The following is an 18,617-nucleotide window of genomic DNA, read 5'->3' as shown; positions in this document are numbered from 1 at the left end:
CCTAGAGATGACAGATACACAGCTGGGCATGCATCTTTAGAGCTGTGAGCTGAAACTGAGGGAAGGTTAATTCTTCCCTGCTCCTCAGATCATTTCTTGGTAGCATGACAAGGGGTTGGGTAGGTGGTGTGGTGAACAGTGCTCAAGTGCCAGAAGAAAAAGGCAAGAACGTTAAGAAAGGAGTGCACGACATTGGGAATGCAGCTGAGGGACGAAACAGAAAATAGCTAAGCAGTAATGTTACTTCCTGATCTTTATGTACTTGTGCAAGTAAGGCAGCATGCCTCATTTTATACTGAGATGCTAGGCCTTCATTGTGAATATTGTAATACTCATGATTCCTAGCTGCTTAAGCTTGGTGGGGAGGCAGTCACAGCCTCCGAAGGTCTGTAACATTTGGGAGCTTTCAATGGAGAAAGAAGTGTGGTAGATTCTCCTTTCCACATCCATCATTTTGGCCTTTCCTACACTGAATTTGGATCATCTTATCTTCACTCAAAATGTGTCCTTTTTTGGTTTATTTTAGTGTCTTTCAATAGCATCAGTGACAATTTTTCTCAGTACATTAATAGAGGAACCTACAGCATCTTATGATTTCTTCCGTGGTTTTGCAGTGACCCGTAAGCAGCAAAATACTTCATTGAGCTGTAAGCACAAGAGGGTGAAGTCTGTGGAATGCCACCATTTATCCACTATAAGCACAAGAGGGTGAAGTCTGTGGAATGCCACCATTTATCCACTACTGCCTTTAACTCTGCTGTAAGAGTGATAGACACCATTAGTGTTGGGCTGCTTACCACTGCTATTTTGGGAATACACTGCCAGACTTTTTTGCATACTGTTTGATGTTTATTGATTATTGCTGCAGTTGTCATGCCCCTGAAAGCTGCACAGCACTAAAACAAATGAAGGAGAAATAATTTATTTTCATTTATAATTCCAAATTCCTATGGCGTTGGAGTCTCTGCATGAAAGGGAATGTGAATGTCAGCTAGCTTTCTGGAATAGCTTGTCTGCACAAAACTATAAATATCTGGAAATTAAATAGAAGTTCCTTCTTGTCATTTGCTGTTGCCATTGCTTAAGAAAATTATTAACTGAGGAAAAAATATGAAGAATGTTTTAAAATCAGGAAATGAGAGTTAAAGACCATGAGGTAATTATTGCATTTCATAAAAGATCATTTGCATTCTATTCTGGAGCAAGACTTCATTTTTTAATAGATGTGAAGCTTGTCATTACTTAAATAAAACTTAATTGGATATTCTCTTAGGAAATAATAAGTCTGTGCATCAAAAGTGCCATAAACCAGAATTACTGCAAACATAACCTAAGAAGTGGAATAAAAAGTCAGTAGAAGAGAGTCCTTTTTTTGAAGATTCTTTATGATAGATGTACTTTATCTCCTCTAGGCTTTCTGCCAAATTCCTTTCAGATATTTCTGGCCTCTTTTTCCTGCTGTCCTCTTATAGAATCACAGAATCACAAGGTTGGAAAGGACTTATAAGATCATCTAGTCCAACCGTCTCTCATTCCCACTGCTACCACAAGCACTAAACCATATCTCGTAGCTCCTCATCCAGACGCCTCTTGAACACTGCCAGGAACGGCGACTCCACCACCTCCCTGGGCAGCCATTCCAGTGCCTGACCACTCTCTGAGAGAAAGAGTTTTTCCTCATGTCCAGCCTAAACCTCCTCTGGCACAACTTGTGGCCATTTCCTCAGGTCCTGTTTGATGCCCGGGAGAAGAGGCCAAACCCCTCCTCATCACAACCTCCCTTCAGGCAGTTGTACAGTGCAGTGAGGTCTCCCCTGAGCCTCCTCTTCTCCAGACTGAACAGTCCCAGCTCCCTCAGCCACTCCTCATAAGGTTTGTGCTCCAGACCCCTCACCAGTTTTGTTGCCCTTCTCTGGACACGCTCCAGGGCCTCAATGTCTTTCATGTAGTGAGGGGCCCAAAACTGGACACAGTACTCGAGGTGTGGGCTCACTAGAGCTGAGTACAGGGGGATGATTACCTCTCTTCTCCTGCTGGCTGCACTATTACTAATGCAGGCCAGAATGGCATTGGCCCTCTCGGCCACCTGGGGATGTTATGTTTCCTGGATCTGTGGCAAAAGTAGTGTTACTTAAGTCAGCAACTGTTGTTCCGTAGTCATCCCATATCAAAGCTTCCAAGTGATGCGTTGTTTATTCCTTCTGCCTCAGTGCTTTAATGCACAGGGCTGAACATATATTTTCCTTAGTGTATATCAGCCCATCTTGCTTTGTAAGAATGCAGCCAAGTCTTCATCTTAGCTTAATAAATAATAGTACATGTGTTAATTTTTCATTATCAAACCAAGTAGTCTTAAGTTGCGTTCCCAGTCCTGTGCCTTCAAGAAATAAATGACAAGGATCAGAAACTGAACCTGCCGCATTTGCACAGAAATGCTGGCAACTAAACCTGGTGTTCAGAAGCCTGCACAGTGCTCTCAGAAGCCTTTGGCTAGCACTGCATTAAGAAAAAGGCAAGAACCAACAGTATCCTTCTAAACCACAAAATACATGCCAGCAAATGTGATTTGCACATAAGTGAGGCTGCAAAAAAACAAACAAACAAAAAAAACCCAAACAACCAGTCTCTATATTTTAAATGTGGAGATTTACAATTAAGCTTCATGCACAGATAGGGTTGTATTAACTTGTCATTAGAGGTTTTTTTCCTTCTATTTTTTGCTGGGGAGCACTTTATAATTAATTTGCTTCTTCACAGTGCTTCATGTGTCAGCTCAGAATGTGGTTTAACTGAACAGATACTTCTCATTTCAGCCTATGCTGGAAGGAAGGAGCAATATTGCACAAAAGCAAAACAGAGATGAATTAATAAGAATGGTAGCATTTTCCAAACCAATTTTGCTTATTCATGCACAAATGTTTGCCAGGTGTCAGATAGTTGTCGCCAATGAAAAAGTGCAGTTACAAGAGAGCATGGCAACATTGCTGGATTTTCTTTTCCTTTAGGCCGCATCTTTCCCTACATACAAAATTATTTGCTGTCTGCTTGTACCGTATTTCTTGAGAACAGAAGTTCATTTTCATTGCATTTTAGCCATTGTTTTTAAAACAGCTGGGTCTGAACTTTCGAAGTGCACACAAGAAAGTATCAAATTATAGATCTTTAAACTTTAAAAACTACTAGCCTTATTTTGGTTTGGTGGTGTTTTGTTGCTTGCGTTTGGTTTGTGTGCTGGATTTTTTATTTGCTTTTTAAAGCATAGTGGAATCCACATAACAGAAATAACTGTTTTTGTTTCAGTCATCTTCAAGTTACTGTGCTCCGGCATGCCTGAAATGAAACGCGTGTGTACTGCACAGAACTGAACACAGTTGAACTGACTTTTAAGTATGAAAAAGAATAAAAGTATTTGAGGAAAGTGAAAATTTCAGTGAATTATCTCTGCAGGTTCCGTGTGAGAAAACTCTCAACAGTTGAGCTATTTAAGTGTGAATAAGCATGAACCTCAGTGTTGGACTCTGTTTTTTCCTGACATTTATCCCTTACCGTTGCACTTTCCCTCCACCAGAAAGACTGTGGTTCTGAGGCACAGAGGGCTTCATTCAGCTGTGTTCAGGTGAGCAGGGCGTTGTTTCTTAGGGACAGCATAATAGGGATTTCTTTGGTCATATTTTCTGTGTTACCTGGATGAAGCCTTCTCATCCCTGTTCCACCTTTACCCCTCCCACCTGTGGCAGTTTCAGATGTATTCTACACTTGTTAGCATGTGAAGTGCTCTATAGATCCATGTCAATATGTCTATAGTCCCTGAAACATCAGCACTGATAATTACAAAAATTCTAGTATAGAGATACTGTTGCATTTCTTAGGTGGAAAGAGATATGTCCAGTCCAACTATCTCAGTGATTTCTTCCGTACAAGGCCAGTACTAGACACACGAGCAGGGTCTAGTTTATCACAGTGCAGCACTGTCATCCCTAGATTTCTAAATGCTGATACAAATAGACAAACAAAACAAAAAAGAAAGCGGTTTTCTTGAAAAAATAGGACAGGAAAAGAAATTTGTGCTTTCTTGCGGCATTGATAGGTCAATGACAATGACATTTGATAACAGAGAGTAGTAAAAGAGCAAGTCTAGCGTTTCTCAAAAGACGGTTCTTTGATGATAAGGCACTTACACCCCTTCCTGCCCCAGTGATTAACAGCAGCTTTATTTAATATTTATTATTTGATTGTATCTGGAAATTAATCTGACTTTGTTCATAGGTCTCTCAAAAAACAAATTCAGAGCAGGGAAAAAGTGCTGTTATTGAATGTTTCCACGGTTCTGCTTATAATGTCAACAGGGCTACATTTTTTGTTGTTGTTTTTGACCCTCCTCTTCCTTGCCTGACATCTTGTAAAAAGGTTGTATTTTAAAGAATAAAAGATGGATTCTATCAGGTAATACTGTATCTTACGAAGTGGGAGGTTTTTTCCTATTCCATATGTCTAAGCAAACCATCAGAACTTGGGTTTCAGCTTTTGCCTGGTTTTAGGCATAGAATAACGTGGACTAACCCTCCAGCTCTTGCCAACTAGTGAATAACAATTTCAATGTCAGAAATGCCAGATGTGTGAGTGCAGCACTACCGTCATTGGTTGACCAGTGAAACAATAATTCCTCAGTTTAGGTTCTCGAGGGAATACTGCTTGCAAGTCACTTACAGAGGAATTCATGCTAAAGCCTACTAAAAAAAATAAAAAACCTATGCAAAAAAAGGAACGTTGGTGTCTTTGTTCGCTGGACTGTGGTTATACAATATGTTATTTTCAGTGTAAATCCCACAAATTGTCCTGCTTGTATTTCTGGAGTCTTTGATGACCAAATGTTTTGAATTGCAAAGAGTGGTTGCTGTTGGTTGAAGTTTTGCATGAAAGCACATGTGGGGTCCATGTGCAGCAGTCCATGACTGCGATGTCAATAACAACGCTACTGCTGCTTACACAGTATTGATTGCAGATCAGAAAGGCTTTCCTTTCTTTTATTAGGTCAATGAGAATTCCTTAGTAGATCTTAGACTGAAGACCATGCAGCTTTCGACCTACTTGATCCTTGGATAGTAATACTTGGCGAGATATTTTGGCTTTGTGAGAACTCTTGTTCCACCTTTTCCTTTTGGTACTCCTCTATACTAGAAAGTCTTTAGAGAGAAAATGTGCTGTCTTTTTTTTTTTCTAGACACGGCTGTTGAGAGTACAAAGAGTTTTACAGTGCCCGTCTGATGACAGTGGCCTGGTTCGTTTTTGGCATTACAGTTTCCTTATTATAAGAGTAGAGAAAAAGTAAGAAGTATGGAAATCTGTCCCTAAATTGCCATTTAAAATAAATCTAATTTATTGCTAGAAATTTCCATCTTTGAGAGGGAAGAGAAAGAGGTTTTGGTGGTTTGAGCTCTCTTTCATGGTTTAGGATGTCAGAAGAATTGTAGTGTTGTGTTACAGGCCACTGCTTTGCTAACTCTGCATTTTCTTGGCCCTGTAAACACAGTAAGTAATTCTGTTCTTTGTAAAAATTCCATGTAAATCTTGGGTTGCCAGCTGGTTGGTCTGAGCAAAAATGAGAGTGCTCATTAGCTGAGTAGGCTGAAGAAAACACAGGAAACAAGGAAAGGCTTTTTGGAAGATTGCTCCCAAAAGAAGTTAATAGCTTGTTGACTAAGAACCTTCTCAATCTCAGTGAACAAGGCTCTCTGTAGTCACTTAAATCTCTGCAGTTAACAGTTTGTGCATGTGAAATGTGTTAAATGCAATTCCTAATCCTATTAGAGCCAGAAGTTTAGAGGACTTGAGTGGCTTTAGAAAGCCACTCTTCTCTCTTCATGTCTTGGTTTGAATCTTATCTGCTCCCTGTACAGGAGTACATTAATGTACATCTGAGTGCATTAATGTGCCTTTTTTTCCTCTGGACTGAAGAAATATTAGAACTATGTATGATATCATCACATAAACAAATGGTAGCAGCACTGGAATTTCCAGTATACTGAAAGTTGACAAGATTCCTAGAAATATGAATCACAGTTTACTTCAAATATTGCACACTGTGAAATGAACCTTGATTATGAGCTTGTCGCTGCTTTTTTTAATTCTGTGAGAGAGGTCCTGCGTGGCATCAGAAAAAAAAACCACTTTAACAAGGACGACCAGCAGAGAAATGGTAGTGCAGTTATTCACAGTTTTAAGACTCATGGAAGGAAGAGGCCAATCAGAAAGTATTTTCAGCAGGGATTTCAAAAGAAATGGACAGGGAATGAAGATGGGAAGCAGGAAGGCTTTAAAACCAATTAAAATTGCTGAAGTGAAGTACAGTGAAGAACTGTATTAGGGCTAGTTAATGAAAAATACATGCGTATGCATGTCTGTTGAGAAAGTTAAAATAAAAGCTGGATGTCCTGAATTGTTCTTTGCAGAAATACTTACTGAATTTTCCTTTCAGCACCTAAGAGTCGTCTTCAGAACCGTTTACTCTTTCACCTGGCACATAAGGTACAATGTCCTTTCTTCACTCGTGCTTTGCTTTGTTTTCTTTTCAATTTGGTAATTTGTAATGTGTTCTGGCAATCTGGGCAAATAATTAAAATGTCTGTGTTGGAAGGAGAACAAAGATTTTCTGCAACCACTCTCCTGTAATAAACTGTGGTGGAGAAAGCAAGTGTAAAAACCAGATCTTGGAATGGATGCCCTCAGCAAGTATCTACAAAAAGCCTTACCAACCAGCTTCATGCAAGTTGTACAATAAGAACCTGGTGGTATTTTTTATTATGAAGGACCTGAGACTTTGAACAGAATCAGAAATGCATACACCACTGTTTTCTTTCTCTTTGAAGTTACCAAAGTTTCCTAATTTGCAGCTGTACTATACTTAGCAGTTTGAGCAAGAAGGCTCATGAGGTATTTCTGATCCTCGTAAGTCATTCACTGTCCAAAAAGTAATCATGTTTATGGCATCAGTCTTAATTAAATTTCAACAACAGTTAAATGACTGTTTCAGTTACCACCTGTGGCTGTCTTCCCTTCCATTTGCTTTTGTACCATCCTTCCTGTATGATACTCAGCCAGTATTGTGCTACTGGAGAGACTGAGTTTTGGGCAAAATAAAATACAAGTCCTGCATGCTAGCTTTGATGCTAGATTCTCTTCCTTAAATTTCTGTTGGTTTAGAAGAGTAATCTTAAAATGTTTCTACACCGGTACTTAAAAGATGTCCATGATAAAAAGCACTGGAATAACTGTTTTGAGTAAAATAATTGCTGGATAGCCTCAACTTTATTACTTACACAAGTACAAGCTGATTGTTGAACTCTGTTGCTTTCTTATACCCTAGTGCATTTGTTCTGTGCTCGACAGCAATTTTAAAAATCAGTGCTTTAACAGGAACTTTGAAAGAACAATGAAGGAGAATTTGCTAGTGTTGTAAAGAAGTGTTGTGAAAGTTAGTGCTTGAGTGTTGGCAGGACTCCCGTTTTTCTGCTATCCCTGAGAAATAAGATTTCTTTTGTTAATAGAAAAAAAAGTGCCAAATTGAATAGTAAATTAAATCCTGCATTGCAGAATTATATTTGTGAAATAACTTAATTGATTAATTAAGCTCTCTTATCCAGCAAGGCACATGATGTGTAATTGTGTCTGAATCACAACTTAAAGGAAAGCTCATGCTTAATTTATCTGTTTACAACTGGTCTGCTTCTTAATGTTTGGCTTTCTTGACTGTTCAAATTAACTTTGAAGTAACATCCAGATGTTAAAAATGAATCACTTGCTGCTTGCCAGCAAGGACAAAACTAATCCAGCACATTAACTTAAAATGTATTTCTCACTGAACTCTTCTGAGAATGTCTCACTTTTTGTTCTAGTTCAGTGATGAGAAGAAACTGATGAGCTCTCACCAAAATCTGCAAGACATTACAGAGGATCAGCTTAGCTTGGCATCTATCCACTACATGCGGTCCCACTACCAAGAAGCTATTGATATCTACAAATGCATTCTTCTTGAAAATCGGTGGGCATTTCTACTCTAAACCTTACTTCGGTGTCTCTGATATTGTTGTAATTGAATTACAATTCTGATGATCAGTCTGGTGAGCCTTGCTTTTGATTACTGATTTCTGCGTCACCTGTTACCCTTTCTAAGAAGCGGATCAGCTCTCAGTGGTTATTTAGAAAGCTCTTTGCATTTCTTTAAGTATTATGTTTTTTTCTATCATATTCTTCTTCTTAGTTCATAATTTGAAAAGGAACAAAATGGATTCTTAAGCGGCTGGAAAAGCGGTTTGGTAGAATAGAAATTGCAACCCCATAATACGTAGCTGTCTTTTGGCACTGTCTCTTCTTGAGTGCATTAGAGAAAGCTGAGTGTCCTTCATAATGTACGTATGTAATTTAATGCTCAGGAAAGAGTTCTTGAAATTCTAAATCTGTAGAAGCAATCATGCAAAGCTAAGCGAGAAACCTTTGTAACAATTATCTTTTTACTTACTGTTACCACAAATATCTGTCTTATTTCTGTGCCTAGTTCTTCTGTTTTCATAGCTTGCAGTAGCCTGTTTAGTTTTCTTAAATAAATAAATAGTATTTCTAAGATAATAGAACATGTTGAATCTGTTGAAATGTTTTCAAAGTTTTAAATGCATATAAATGTTTTCACACGTATTGCACAGAAAATCCTATTCTGCCAGGACAAAAGTTCTTATTTTCTATGGATTTCCTCAGTGTGAATTACCACATTTTTAAAGACTTGCTAGCCAACAATTTTGTCAGTTATTGTGTTGGAATAGCTGCCATTGAAAAAAACTCATGCATGTCTGTTGATGGATCTGTGCAACTTATATCACGAACTAGAGATATAAAGATACCTAACAAGTATTTAGAAATCCCAAATTTGATGTGTTTGTTGAAGATATAGGGCTTCATCACTGATTTTAATATTCTGTAATATAACTATCTGTTGGATTGAAATGTTGTCTTAAAACTCTTTTTTCCTTTCTGCAGGGAGTACTTGGCTCTGAATGTGTATGTGGCTCTATGCTATTATAAACTGGATTACTATGATGTATCACAAGAAGTGCTAGCTGTTTATCTTCAGCAAATTCCTGACAGCACCATTGCTCTTAACCTCAAGGCTTGTAACCATTTCCGACTATACAACGGAAAGGCTGCTGAGGTATCTATTTGACAGCCCTTCAGTTTGCCTTCATTTTAGTTCAAGACATCCCTTAGGCATTTCTTTTCCTTGTTATCTTTCGTAGTCAGTTAATCGTGTTGGTAATGGCCTAGTACCACATCATTGTGTCCTCTTAGGAGTTTAACCTACTTCAGTTATTCCAGCGTTAAGCCATCTGTACACATGGGTGCACGCACAGTGGTTTTACTGTTTTCCTGGTCCACTTTTGACCTTATGTCTGTGGATTATTCAATTTGTAAAAATCATCATATAAACATGGGAAGGCACAACTTTTCCAGTGACCCAGCACTGGTGGAGATGTTTCTGTCAGTTCTGGGACAAATATGAACCTCCGTTAATGTCTCTGTGCTTTTTTGTGTGTTATTATTAAACTTTCTGAGTATATGTAATTCCAGGCAGAACTCAAGAACTTGACGGACAGTGCCTCGTCATCTTTTGAGTTTGGGAAGGAGCTCATTAAACATAATCTGGTAAGTAATGTGCTTCTTGAGTTTCATGGGGTCTGCAGTTGTTTGTAGAACTTTTTTTTGAAGACTTATGAAAGGGAATATTTTGGGATCTGCAAACATCTGAATCTCTGCTGCTCTATAAGTCCTATTCCGGAAAACTGGCCTGTATAATCAATGTGCCATCAAGTTTATTGCTGGTGCTTTTTTTACCCTGGCATTTTCTTTGACAGTTTGAGTCTGTATCACGAAAATAATAATGTTGTTGCTTTTACACAAAAGGCATATTAAAATAATTCATAGCCTGTAAGAATAACCTAGCAAGATATTTTGTAGAGACTAGTCAACTAGGGTAGTATGGAAACAAACCAGAATGCATGACCTTGAACTGTCAACTCAATGTTGTCTACAATTGACTACGATGTCAGTGGAATTAAGATAACTCAGGAAAATGGTCTTTATCAAAACAGTACTTGACAAGCAGTGCATGGGGAAAAAGATACCGACACAAGCCAAAATATTTATGCATTCTGCAGTAGAAGAGTCACTGAGTACCTGTTAATGCTCCCTACAATGGTATTATTACTTTGCTGAACAATTGTTAATAGCTATTATTTATCAGGCAGTCGTTGATCACAAAACCTAACAGTGATTTCAGATTGGACTTTATAAGTTAAAATTCTTTGTTGTGAATGTTGGTCTTTTTGCCAGAAGTCTATTGAGTCAGTATATTAGATTTGTTTTTTTTTTTTCTGGAGGAACTGTCATGTAACACTGAAGTATAAAGCACTGAATCCTTTATAGATCTAATTGCATTCTAAACAATTCTATAATACTTATCCTATTTTTTTTTCAAATGCATAATCATAAGGAAACTAATTTTGTACTTGTTCTCACTTTTGTTCTGGGCCATATTCTTTAAAACATTTGGTATGTAATGTGTCACAGCTTTCAGCTGCTAAAACCTGAGATCAGTCAATCTCTGCTGATGAATTATGTACTTAAATGTTCTTTAGAACAAAGGTTGTCATACATATAATTTTATTGTTATATTAAAGCAGGAATTACACTAAAGACAGTACTGTTGACCTCTTCTTACTGTTAACATAGGAATTAAAGAATCATAACGAAGATTATAATAAACAGTTATCAATATGCTGCTTTTATTTGCAGGTGGTGTTCCGAGGGGGAGAAGGAGCTTTGCAGGTGCTGCCTCCTCTGGTTGATGTTATTCCTGAGGCAAGACTGAATCTTGTGATTTACTATCTCCGGCAAGGTAAATATGCCTTCCTCTGGCTCTCTCACTGCTTCAGGGATGATTTTTATTTATCTGCTCTCAACTGATCACTCCCAAAAATGCTTTTTATTTTGCAGCACTGTGTAATATATTTCCTTTTCAGTATCTCTGAGAAATAGTGATGTAAACAAATTCCCACAGCTTGTAGAGAAGGGCTGTAATTGTATGCCTTCAAATAAATCTATTTCCACATAGAATTGGGGGTTCTTGGGTTTGTAGAGATGGCTAAACTGGTGAGATAGAAATTGGCTGTGACAATATTATAGGGACCGTGTCAAAAGACCTTGCTGAAGTCAAGTGTGTGCTCCTATTTCCTTATCCATACAAGTAGGTATCCATTGGTTCAGTCGGTATGCTTTGACATTTGTAACTCTGCATTTGCTGCTCCTGGCAGACACTGCGTCCATTATTATCGTAATCAATATGATTGAAAGCAGTACTAGTATTATTATCAATTATATTATTATTAACATTATTGAAGAAGATATGCTTCCACTTGATCTCTACTTATACAGAAGCAAAGCAAATTTGTGTCAGTTAAAAAACAGTCCATTTACTCATGTGCTGCCAAACTTGCAATAATTTCAGTCAAGTTCCGTTCTTTGTTATTCAAAGAACATGCATACTGATAAAGGAATGCTATAGAGTTAGGATAGAAATGTGCTTATGCTATGTCTTCATTTAAAAATCTGCATAGTGCAGCAGGATCGGTCAAGAACACTCCCAATGATTTGAACCATCTCTCCAAAACTTACAAGGTTTCTGATAAAGGCGTGCTTTGAAGTGGAGAGACTGAAGCACAAATGTGCTTCCCATTTTCTTCTGTTTAAGGTAGTGAGTTTTAGGGTATTGGGCCAGGAATTCCAATCTTAATTTCCTATATTTGTTAGGGAATTCTTCAGAGCCCAAAGAGCAGAATTCTGTGTTGATGGTCCACACTGATCAGAAAGCAGGGCTGCTGTAGTTTCTTTCTCTCCTCATGCCCTGCTGACAAACTCGAATGGCGATCTTGTCTCTTGCTTTGTGCCAACATTGATGAGCTACACTAGTCAAAAAAGAAAACCCAAAAACCTATTTCTAGTTTTTTTGTAAAAAGTGATTGCTTTTGTATAGTATGTACTGGCTTACTATGTGGCTGCTCTAGGGAATGGGTAGAAAAGCAGAGTTGTTGGTCAGGGATGAATTGGAGCTTGAGATCTCCAATGCATGTTGCCTTAAGTCACCCTGGAGTACTGTCACCGTGCTGTCTGGATGGTATGTACTGTTCAAAAGGAAGCTTTGTTTGATAAGGTTTATTCTTATAAGCAGCTGGTATAATGCTGTATTAACAACGTTTTGTCAGTTCAAAGGGCATCTTCATAAGATTTAGGATATTTTCAGTTACTATTTCTCAGGAAGATCCGAAGTTGCCTACTGAATCCAAACTTTACATTTAAACTTCTATGCTAGTGGTGTTTTTGCTTGTTAGAAGTAGGATCAGGTAAGAGGTGCTGGACAGATTTTGAAATATTGATAAGAAAAAATGAAGTTTCTCTTCAGAAACATCTTACCTTATCCTGCATATGGAATAAGTAAATATGAAAAGAGATACAACAAGAAAGTAATAGATTTATTATCTTGACCTTGTACTGTTGGAAAGTCAGCCACTAGATTATGAACAAGGAACCGAGTCATCTCTAGTAGGAAAACTGTAGTAATAAAGAAGCTATTACTCACACCATGTTTGTTATTCGAGTTCTAGGAAACCATCACCATTGTGATATAAATTCACAGTGATTTATAGCTACCTTTCTCTTCCTGTCTAAATGCTTTATTTCTTCATCTGTGACTATAGGGGAATGTTGTAGAGGATGAGTGATTTGTTCTAATACAACATGCCATGATTTGTCATGCATTCTAACATCTGGTATTTCAGATGATGTGCAGGAAGCTTATAACCTGATTAAAGACTTGGAACCTACAGCTCCACAGGTAATTGGAAAATGATGTCATGGTACATAGACAGGCTATAAATTAGTGTGAATTCTGCCACATACAAAACCGGTATCCTGCAGATAGCTTGCTCCATTCCCACCCTTAAAACTCTCATGTTTTATCCTTTTATCAGTGATAGATTTAAGAGTCATCCATAGAATATTATATATACATACATGAGTACCTAGCACGTTTAGTACTATACTGCCCAGGGTCGATTGAAAATGCAACTCTTTGTGCAGATTTGATTCTAGGGAGCTGACCATTACTGTACAGATGAAAGCTCTCTTCCAACTACAGCTGCTTGTCACTTCTCCCTCGGTGGTGGTTATCACCATCCCTCAAGATCTGCTAGCTCAGACACTCATGTGGTTTGTCCTGAAGCCATTTCAATACAAATGAGCCAGATTCGATTCAACGTGTTAAATAATAGGTCTCTTCTAACCCCATCTCACTTTGGCTGCCATGAGTGAAAACTGAAATATCCCTTGACTGCTACTGTCATTTTCTTTTGTGGCTGTTCCAGCATTTCCAGTCTCTGATTTATTCCTCTTTGCAGTTGAGTTTCCAAAGATCACATAACTGGGCATGAAAGAGACCTTTCACGAGTGTGTGTGAGGGATGGATGGAGAGATGGAGGGGGGGAAACATTAAAAACAGATCTGGTAATTCTGTGCTGAGGAGTGCCTTCTGCTGTTTCTTTTTGCTTTTTAGTTCTTGCATTTTTCAGTATACTTAATACTTAAGCAGCTATATATGCCCTCCTTAAACAGTTTTATACCAATATTGCTTCTCTGGCCCCTATTTTCTCCCTGCATTTTCCCCATATACAAGCTTATATGTATACCACAATATCACCCACTTGATACATTTTAAATTGAGAATCTTTGTGGATTTTTTTCTCCATTTTCTCATCCACACTCAGAAGGAACTCCCCATTAAGACTGCAAAACTACACATATAGTTCTATAGTTCACCTATAGTTCTTATCAAATTTCTTCTTTGTCATGGAGTCTATAGGATTTAATTTTGCATCTGTAGGAGTTGATGTACTGAAATGATTACTTAGCATCCTGGCTATTACCGTCAGATTGTTTCCTTACATTTTGTTCATCTTTACAGTCTTTTTTTTTTCCTCCTTTCCTGTGTTTATATCTGAGGGATCTATCCAAGAGTATCAGGAGAACCTACTACAACACATTTATAGCTAGAACGCTGAATTATAAGATTTAAACAAGACAAATGAATCTGTTACATGCTAAGAAAATCTTGCTCAGTGAGAATAGAACTGCCTGTGTAGCTCAGAGTAGAGATTACTCTGTTCTAGTTCCTAATTTCAGTAGAACAGTATGAGCACAAATCTCTTGACATTTTTACCCTGATGAGAAACACTGCCTTTTGGAGCATGGGTGCTGGTGGTGATGGTTAACCAGTGTGTGTACTAGGCGTTGGATCCTTGCATTAGTGGAACAATATTGCACTTGATTATTAGCCAAATGGTGGTGAAGAGGGCATAATACTATGTTATGTTATGATGTAACTTCTGGTATATAATCTTTCAATATTAAGTCTTATCAGGAAACACTCTACCTCTTTGCAGCCCAAATATTTAGCAGAAGTGACTAGCTAACAAGTAGTATAGATTTCTGGGAGGTGACTGTGATGCTGTACCGAAACACTTGCTCTGGTAATAACCAGCTATCAGTTAAACTGGTTTGGGATAGAGTTAACTTTAGAAAGAAAAATATGTGCGAGAACACTGTTCTAGGTCTCCTGAAATCTTCACATTGCCTTTTTAGATCCTCTTTACTCTTCTTTTCCAGGAGTATATCCTCAAAGGAGTGGTAAATGCGGCTCTTGGACAAGAAATGGATTCGGTGAGTTAAATCCATGAGGTTCTCCAGCTTCTTCAACAGCAGGATATGAACAGATCTGTAGGGACTGGAATGGAGTGAAAGTCATCTCACATTTACACTGCAGGATCTCTGAGTCTCTTCATATTACTCCATACAGTTCTTAAGCCATAATGAATAAACTGCAAGTTTCTGTTACTAGTCCTGAAAATAAATCAAGCTAAAGCTGACTTCCCTGTCGTGCTTCCAAATTCTGTTTGCTTTTACAGTATTCCAGTGTATCTAGACCTATACAGTGGCATAATTTACCTTTTTTGGTTTTACTTCAACCCCAGTTTGCCTGCATGTTGTTCTTCATTTCGCCTAGTTGAATTTTTTTTTCCTCTCCTAGAGAGATCATCTGAAAATTGCTCAGCAGTTCTTCCAGTTGGTGGGTGAATCAGCCAGTGAATGTGGTACGTTTGAAATGCTCTTTCTCTATTATGTAATCCCTCTTATGATGGTATATGTTTGTATTTCATATCCTCATCTAAATGCTGACCATTAGCTTGACTAGTGGTAGGCATTTTGTTGCTATAATGTGGAAGTTTAATTTATGGTTTAAAATAAAAATTACAAGTTTAAATTAGAAGGCTCAATTTATTCCAAAACTTTGGCCAGAATTCAACTGGAAAAGAGGCTATACTTCAAACTGCCAGTCTTCACTTAGAGATTCCGTAGCACCTTGTCTTATATTCGTAGTCTTCTTTGTAGAAACAGGACAGCAGCACAACTAAATGTGTCTCATGGAAAAAAAAGCTGGCAGAAAAGAGCACATAGTTCAAATAATTCCTCCTTTAAATGCAAAATAGTGTGGGTTTTGTATCCTCAAATGAATGCTGCACAGAGGACAACAAACTGTAAGAGTTCAACTGAGATAGCAGAAAGCATACGCATGAAAATCAAATATGTGGGGTTTTTTTACAAATATTAAATGTTTTTAAAATAGATGAGTAAAGTGGAATGCCTGTTTTTAGAAGAGGTTGTAAACCTAAAATAATTTTTTAAACACGATAAGACGAAGGTAACATATAGCATATTGTTCACATTTAATTACAGTAGGGCATTACAAAATAGATGATGCCAGTGAAGAAATGTTTCTAAGCAATAAAGAAACCTTGTCTGAAATAAAGTAAATGTGTTTTCTTTATCGGTGAGTAACATAAACCTGTTTATGCTCAGATAATATGAGATGCATAGTGCTGACCAGAGTAGATGGTAGCAGTGGCTGGCATGTTAAAGAAGTTAGTTAGAGATTTTATATAGCTAGATAATTAAATAATAGTTCAAATTCTGTTCCGCCTGTGCTAGCCTGGTAAATGACATAGCATGAAACAGAAGAAAAATTTGGAATGACAACTTTTCTTCTTTCTTAGAAAGAGAGCACACAAATGAACAGGTGATTCCTGACCAATGCAGAGATTATTGCATAGAACTTGATTTGAAATATTATGATCAAAATTCAATTCTGTTATAGTAATCTGAGTATAATCAAATTCAAAATCCATTTGCTAACAAAAACCTCAAGTATTTCTCCAGTACTAAATTTCAAGTAGGGAAGCTACATAACATTTCACTGCAAGTTTTCTGTTTCAAATGAGAAGCAGTAGTGAAAAGGATAAAACAAAGCTGATAAGAACATTTGAAAGAACCTTTTTTCTTCCTAAATAAAGAGTTCATATTCATAATTAATTAGCTGTAGGAGACAAACAAAGACATGTCTAGGTTTGCCAGTGGTACAAAATTACTCATAGCAGGAGCTTCCACAATGATGAAAGCTGTGGAAGAATATATGAAGCTGGGTAGTAATATGCAAATTAAATTTAGCTTTGATAAATGCTAAGTATTACTTACTGGGAATAAGAGCTTTAACTGTGTTTTCAAAATTGTAAGAAGCACTAGAAAAAAATGAAGAGACTCTTAGGAACTGATGAGGAAAGAGAGAACAAAATAGAAGTAATTACTGTGTAATTGTACACAGTTGTAGTTCCATTTCTTGAATATTGTCTGCAATTCTGATTCTTACATTTCCAATCAGTATGGTAGAACAAGAAAGTATACATAAGCCCAACAAGGATAAAAGAAAGGGGACAGATTGTTGAACAAGAGGAGATAGATAAACTAAGAGGATACAGAGCCTGCAAAAGTGATGACTGAGTTTATTACGCTCGTGATACAGAACATTGTAAATCCATAGCGAAGATGTATAGAAAAGAATTAGTTACTCTGCCATCCAAAGCTTAAAGAGCAGTGAAATAAATCATCAGCAAGATAGTTAAAAACAAGCAGCACAAATTGCTTTTTCACATAAGGCAACTTCTTAGGTATCGAATCGTGCAAGAACTAAAAGGTATGAGGAACATCATAAAGGAAAAGTACATCGGCTGTTGCAAAATTCTCAGTTGCAGTTAAGAAGTCTGTCAGAGCAGATTGTTGGAAGTTGGGAAAAGCTTCAAAGGAAGTAGCACTGTTTACCAAATCATATCTTGTATGTGAAATCAGAACATATTCTTTCTATAGCCATGTATTCCTACTACACAAGCTTCCGAACGAGACAGACTTTGGAATCCATCCAATATGATCATTTTTATGATCTTATGTTGCTTAGCATATTAACCATTACGTTGTATATTTTGGTCATTTTTAATATGCTGCCTTTGTCTAGCAGCATTTTGAAATGGAGAACAGAATTCTCACCTGTTTGTACACTTGGGCTTCTAGCCAGCCAGGCTATTCAAGCATGTAAGTCATGCTTCAGCGCTTCCCGCTGCCAATCTAGCAAAGAGTTAGAACCACCAGGTAGTCTGTTTGAGATCTTCATCAAGTTACTTAGCTGCTTTGCAGACTACAAAGGAAAAGAAGGTTGTGCTGATTACAATGAGGAAATCGTGTGCTTTTTCTTTCCTTGGAACTGGACCTGCAAGGCTCTCGACTTTTTGCTTGGGTTATCAAACAGTGCATGTACTGAAGCAAAGATTTGTGGTGAGGCAGGGGTTGGCCTTTTCTCCCGTGTAGCTAGCAGTAGGACTAAAGGGAATGGCCTGGAGATGCACAGTTGTGCCAGGGGGGATTCAAGTCAGGAAACACTAATTCTCCAAAGGAGTGGTCATGCACTGGAATGGGCTGCCCAGAGAGGTGATGGAGTCAACAATCCTGGAGATGTTCAAGGAACGTTTAGATGTTGTACTGAGGAACATGGTTTAGTGGAAAATACTGGTGATAGGTGGACAGTTGGGCTGGGCTGGATGATCTTAGAGGTCTTTTCCAACCGTGGCAATTTTATGATTCTTTGTGGAATATTTTCTCAGAACAACTTCCTGTGTTTCTGACTTGCTGTTGTTAACTGTAGAAATGCCATGACTAGATGAAGAGAAAAGCAGTAAAAAGTTAGTTTATGAAGAATACAGTGTTATGTGTTTGCAAGGTCATTTGAAGTCAGCAATTGAATCTGTTATTTTTAATTACATTTGTGACACAGAAATTTGAGAAACAGAGCAAGCAGAGTCCTTTTCAGTGTGAGATAAAATTCTTAGATCTATGAGAAGTTATGTAATAGAAGAGGAGTGGGGACATCCAAAAGCAAAAAGTCAGGAAGCACTTAAAGCATAGCAGCCAGTACTTGACTGTTAGATAACACCCAGAACAGCAGCTCTGTTTTACTATTTAATAAAGAAATTGTAATCCTGAGTGACTCCTGAAATAGAATTGCCATAATGAAAGGGGATATAACTAGATTTTTGCAGGTAATTCCCATGCTCTAAGCGATCTAATTGCAGTGTCTCAACTTG

The 18,617-nt window shown here is 37.7% G+C and overlaps 1 protein-coding gene across 1 annotated transcript in view; it reads left to right on the top strand.

Annotated features, from left to right (window-relative positions):
* Positions 1-18,617, top strand: part of IFT56 (intraflagellar transport 56) — a gene marked incomplete at both ends in the record, with an annotated part of 43,388 nt that overhangs the window by 8,624 nt on the left and 16,147 nt on the right. Inside the window, 8 exons of the mRNA XM_079543989.1 lie at positions 6,476-6,525; positions 7,893-8,038; positions 9,028-9,199; positions 9,616-9,690; positions 10,840-10,942; positions 12,879-12,934; positions 14,761-14,814; positions 15,182-15,245. Of these exons, the coding sequence (XP_079400115.1) occupies positions 6,476-6,525; positions 7,893-8,038; positions 9,028-9,199; positions 9,616-9,690; positions 10,840-10,942; positions 12,879-12,934; positions 14,761-14,814; positions 15,182-15,245 (720 nt within the window). The remainder of the gene's footprint in view (positions 1-6,475; positions 6,526-7,892; positions 8,039-9,027; positions 9,200-9,615; positions 9,691-10,839; positions 10,943-12,878; positions 12,935-14,760; positions 14,815-15,181; positions 15,246-18,617) is intronic.

Source organism: Tetrao urogallus, assembly GCF_951394365.1.
Source record: "Tetrao urogallus genome assembly, chromosome: 1".
NCBI classification, from domain to species: domain Eukaryota; kingdom Metazoa; phylum Chordata; class Aves; order Galliformes; family Phasianidae; genus Tetrao; species Tetrao urogallus.
This window is presented reverse-complemented; position numbering and strand designations above follow the sequence as displayed.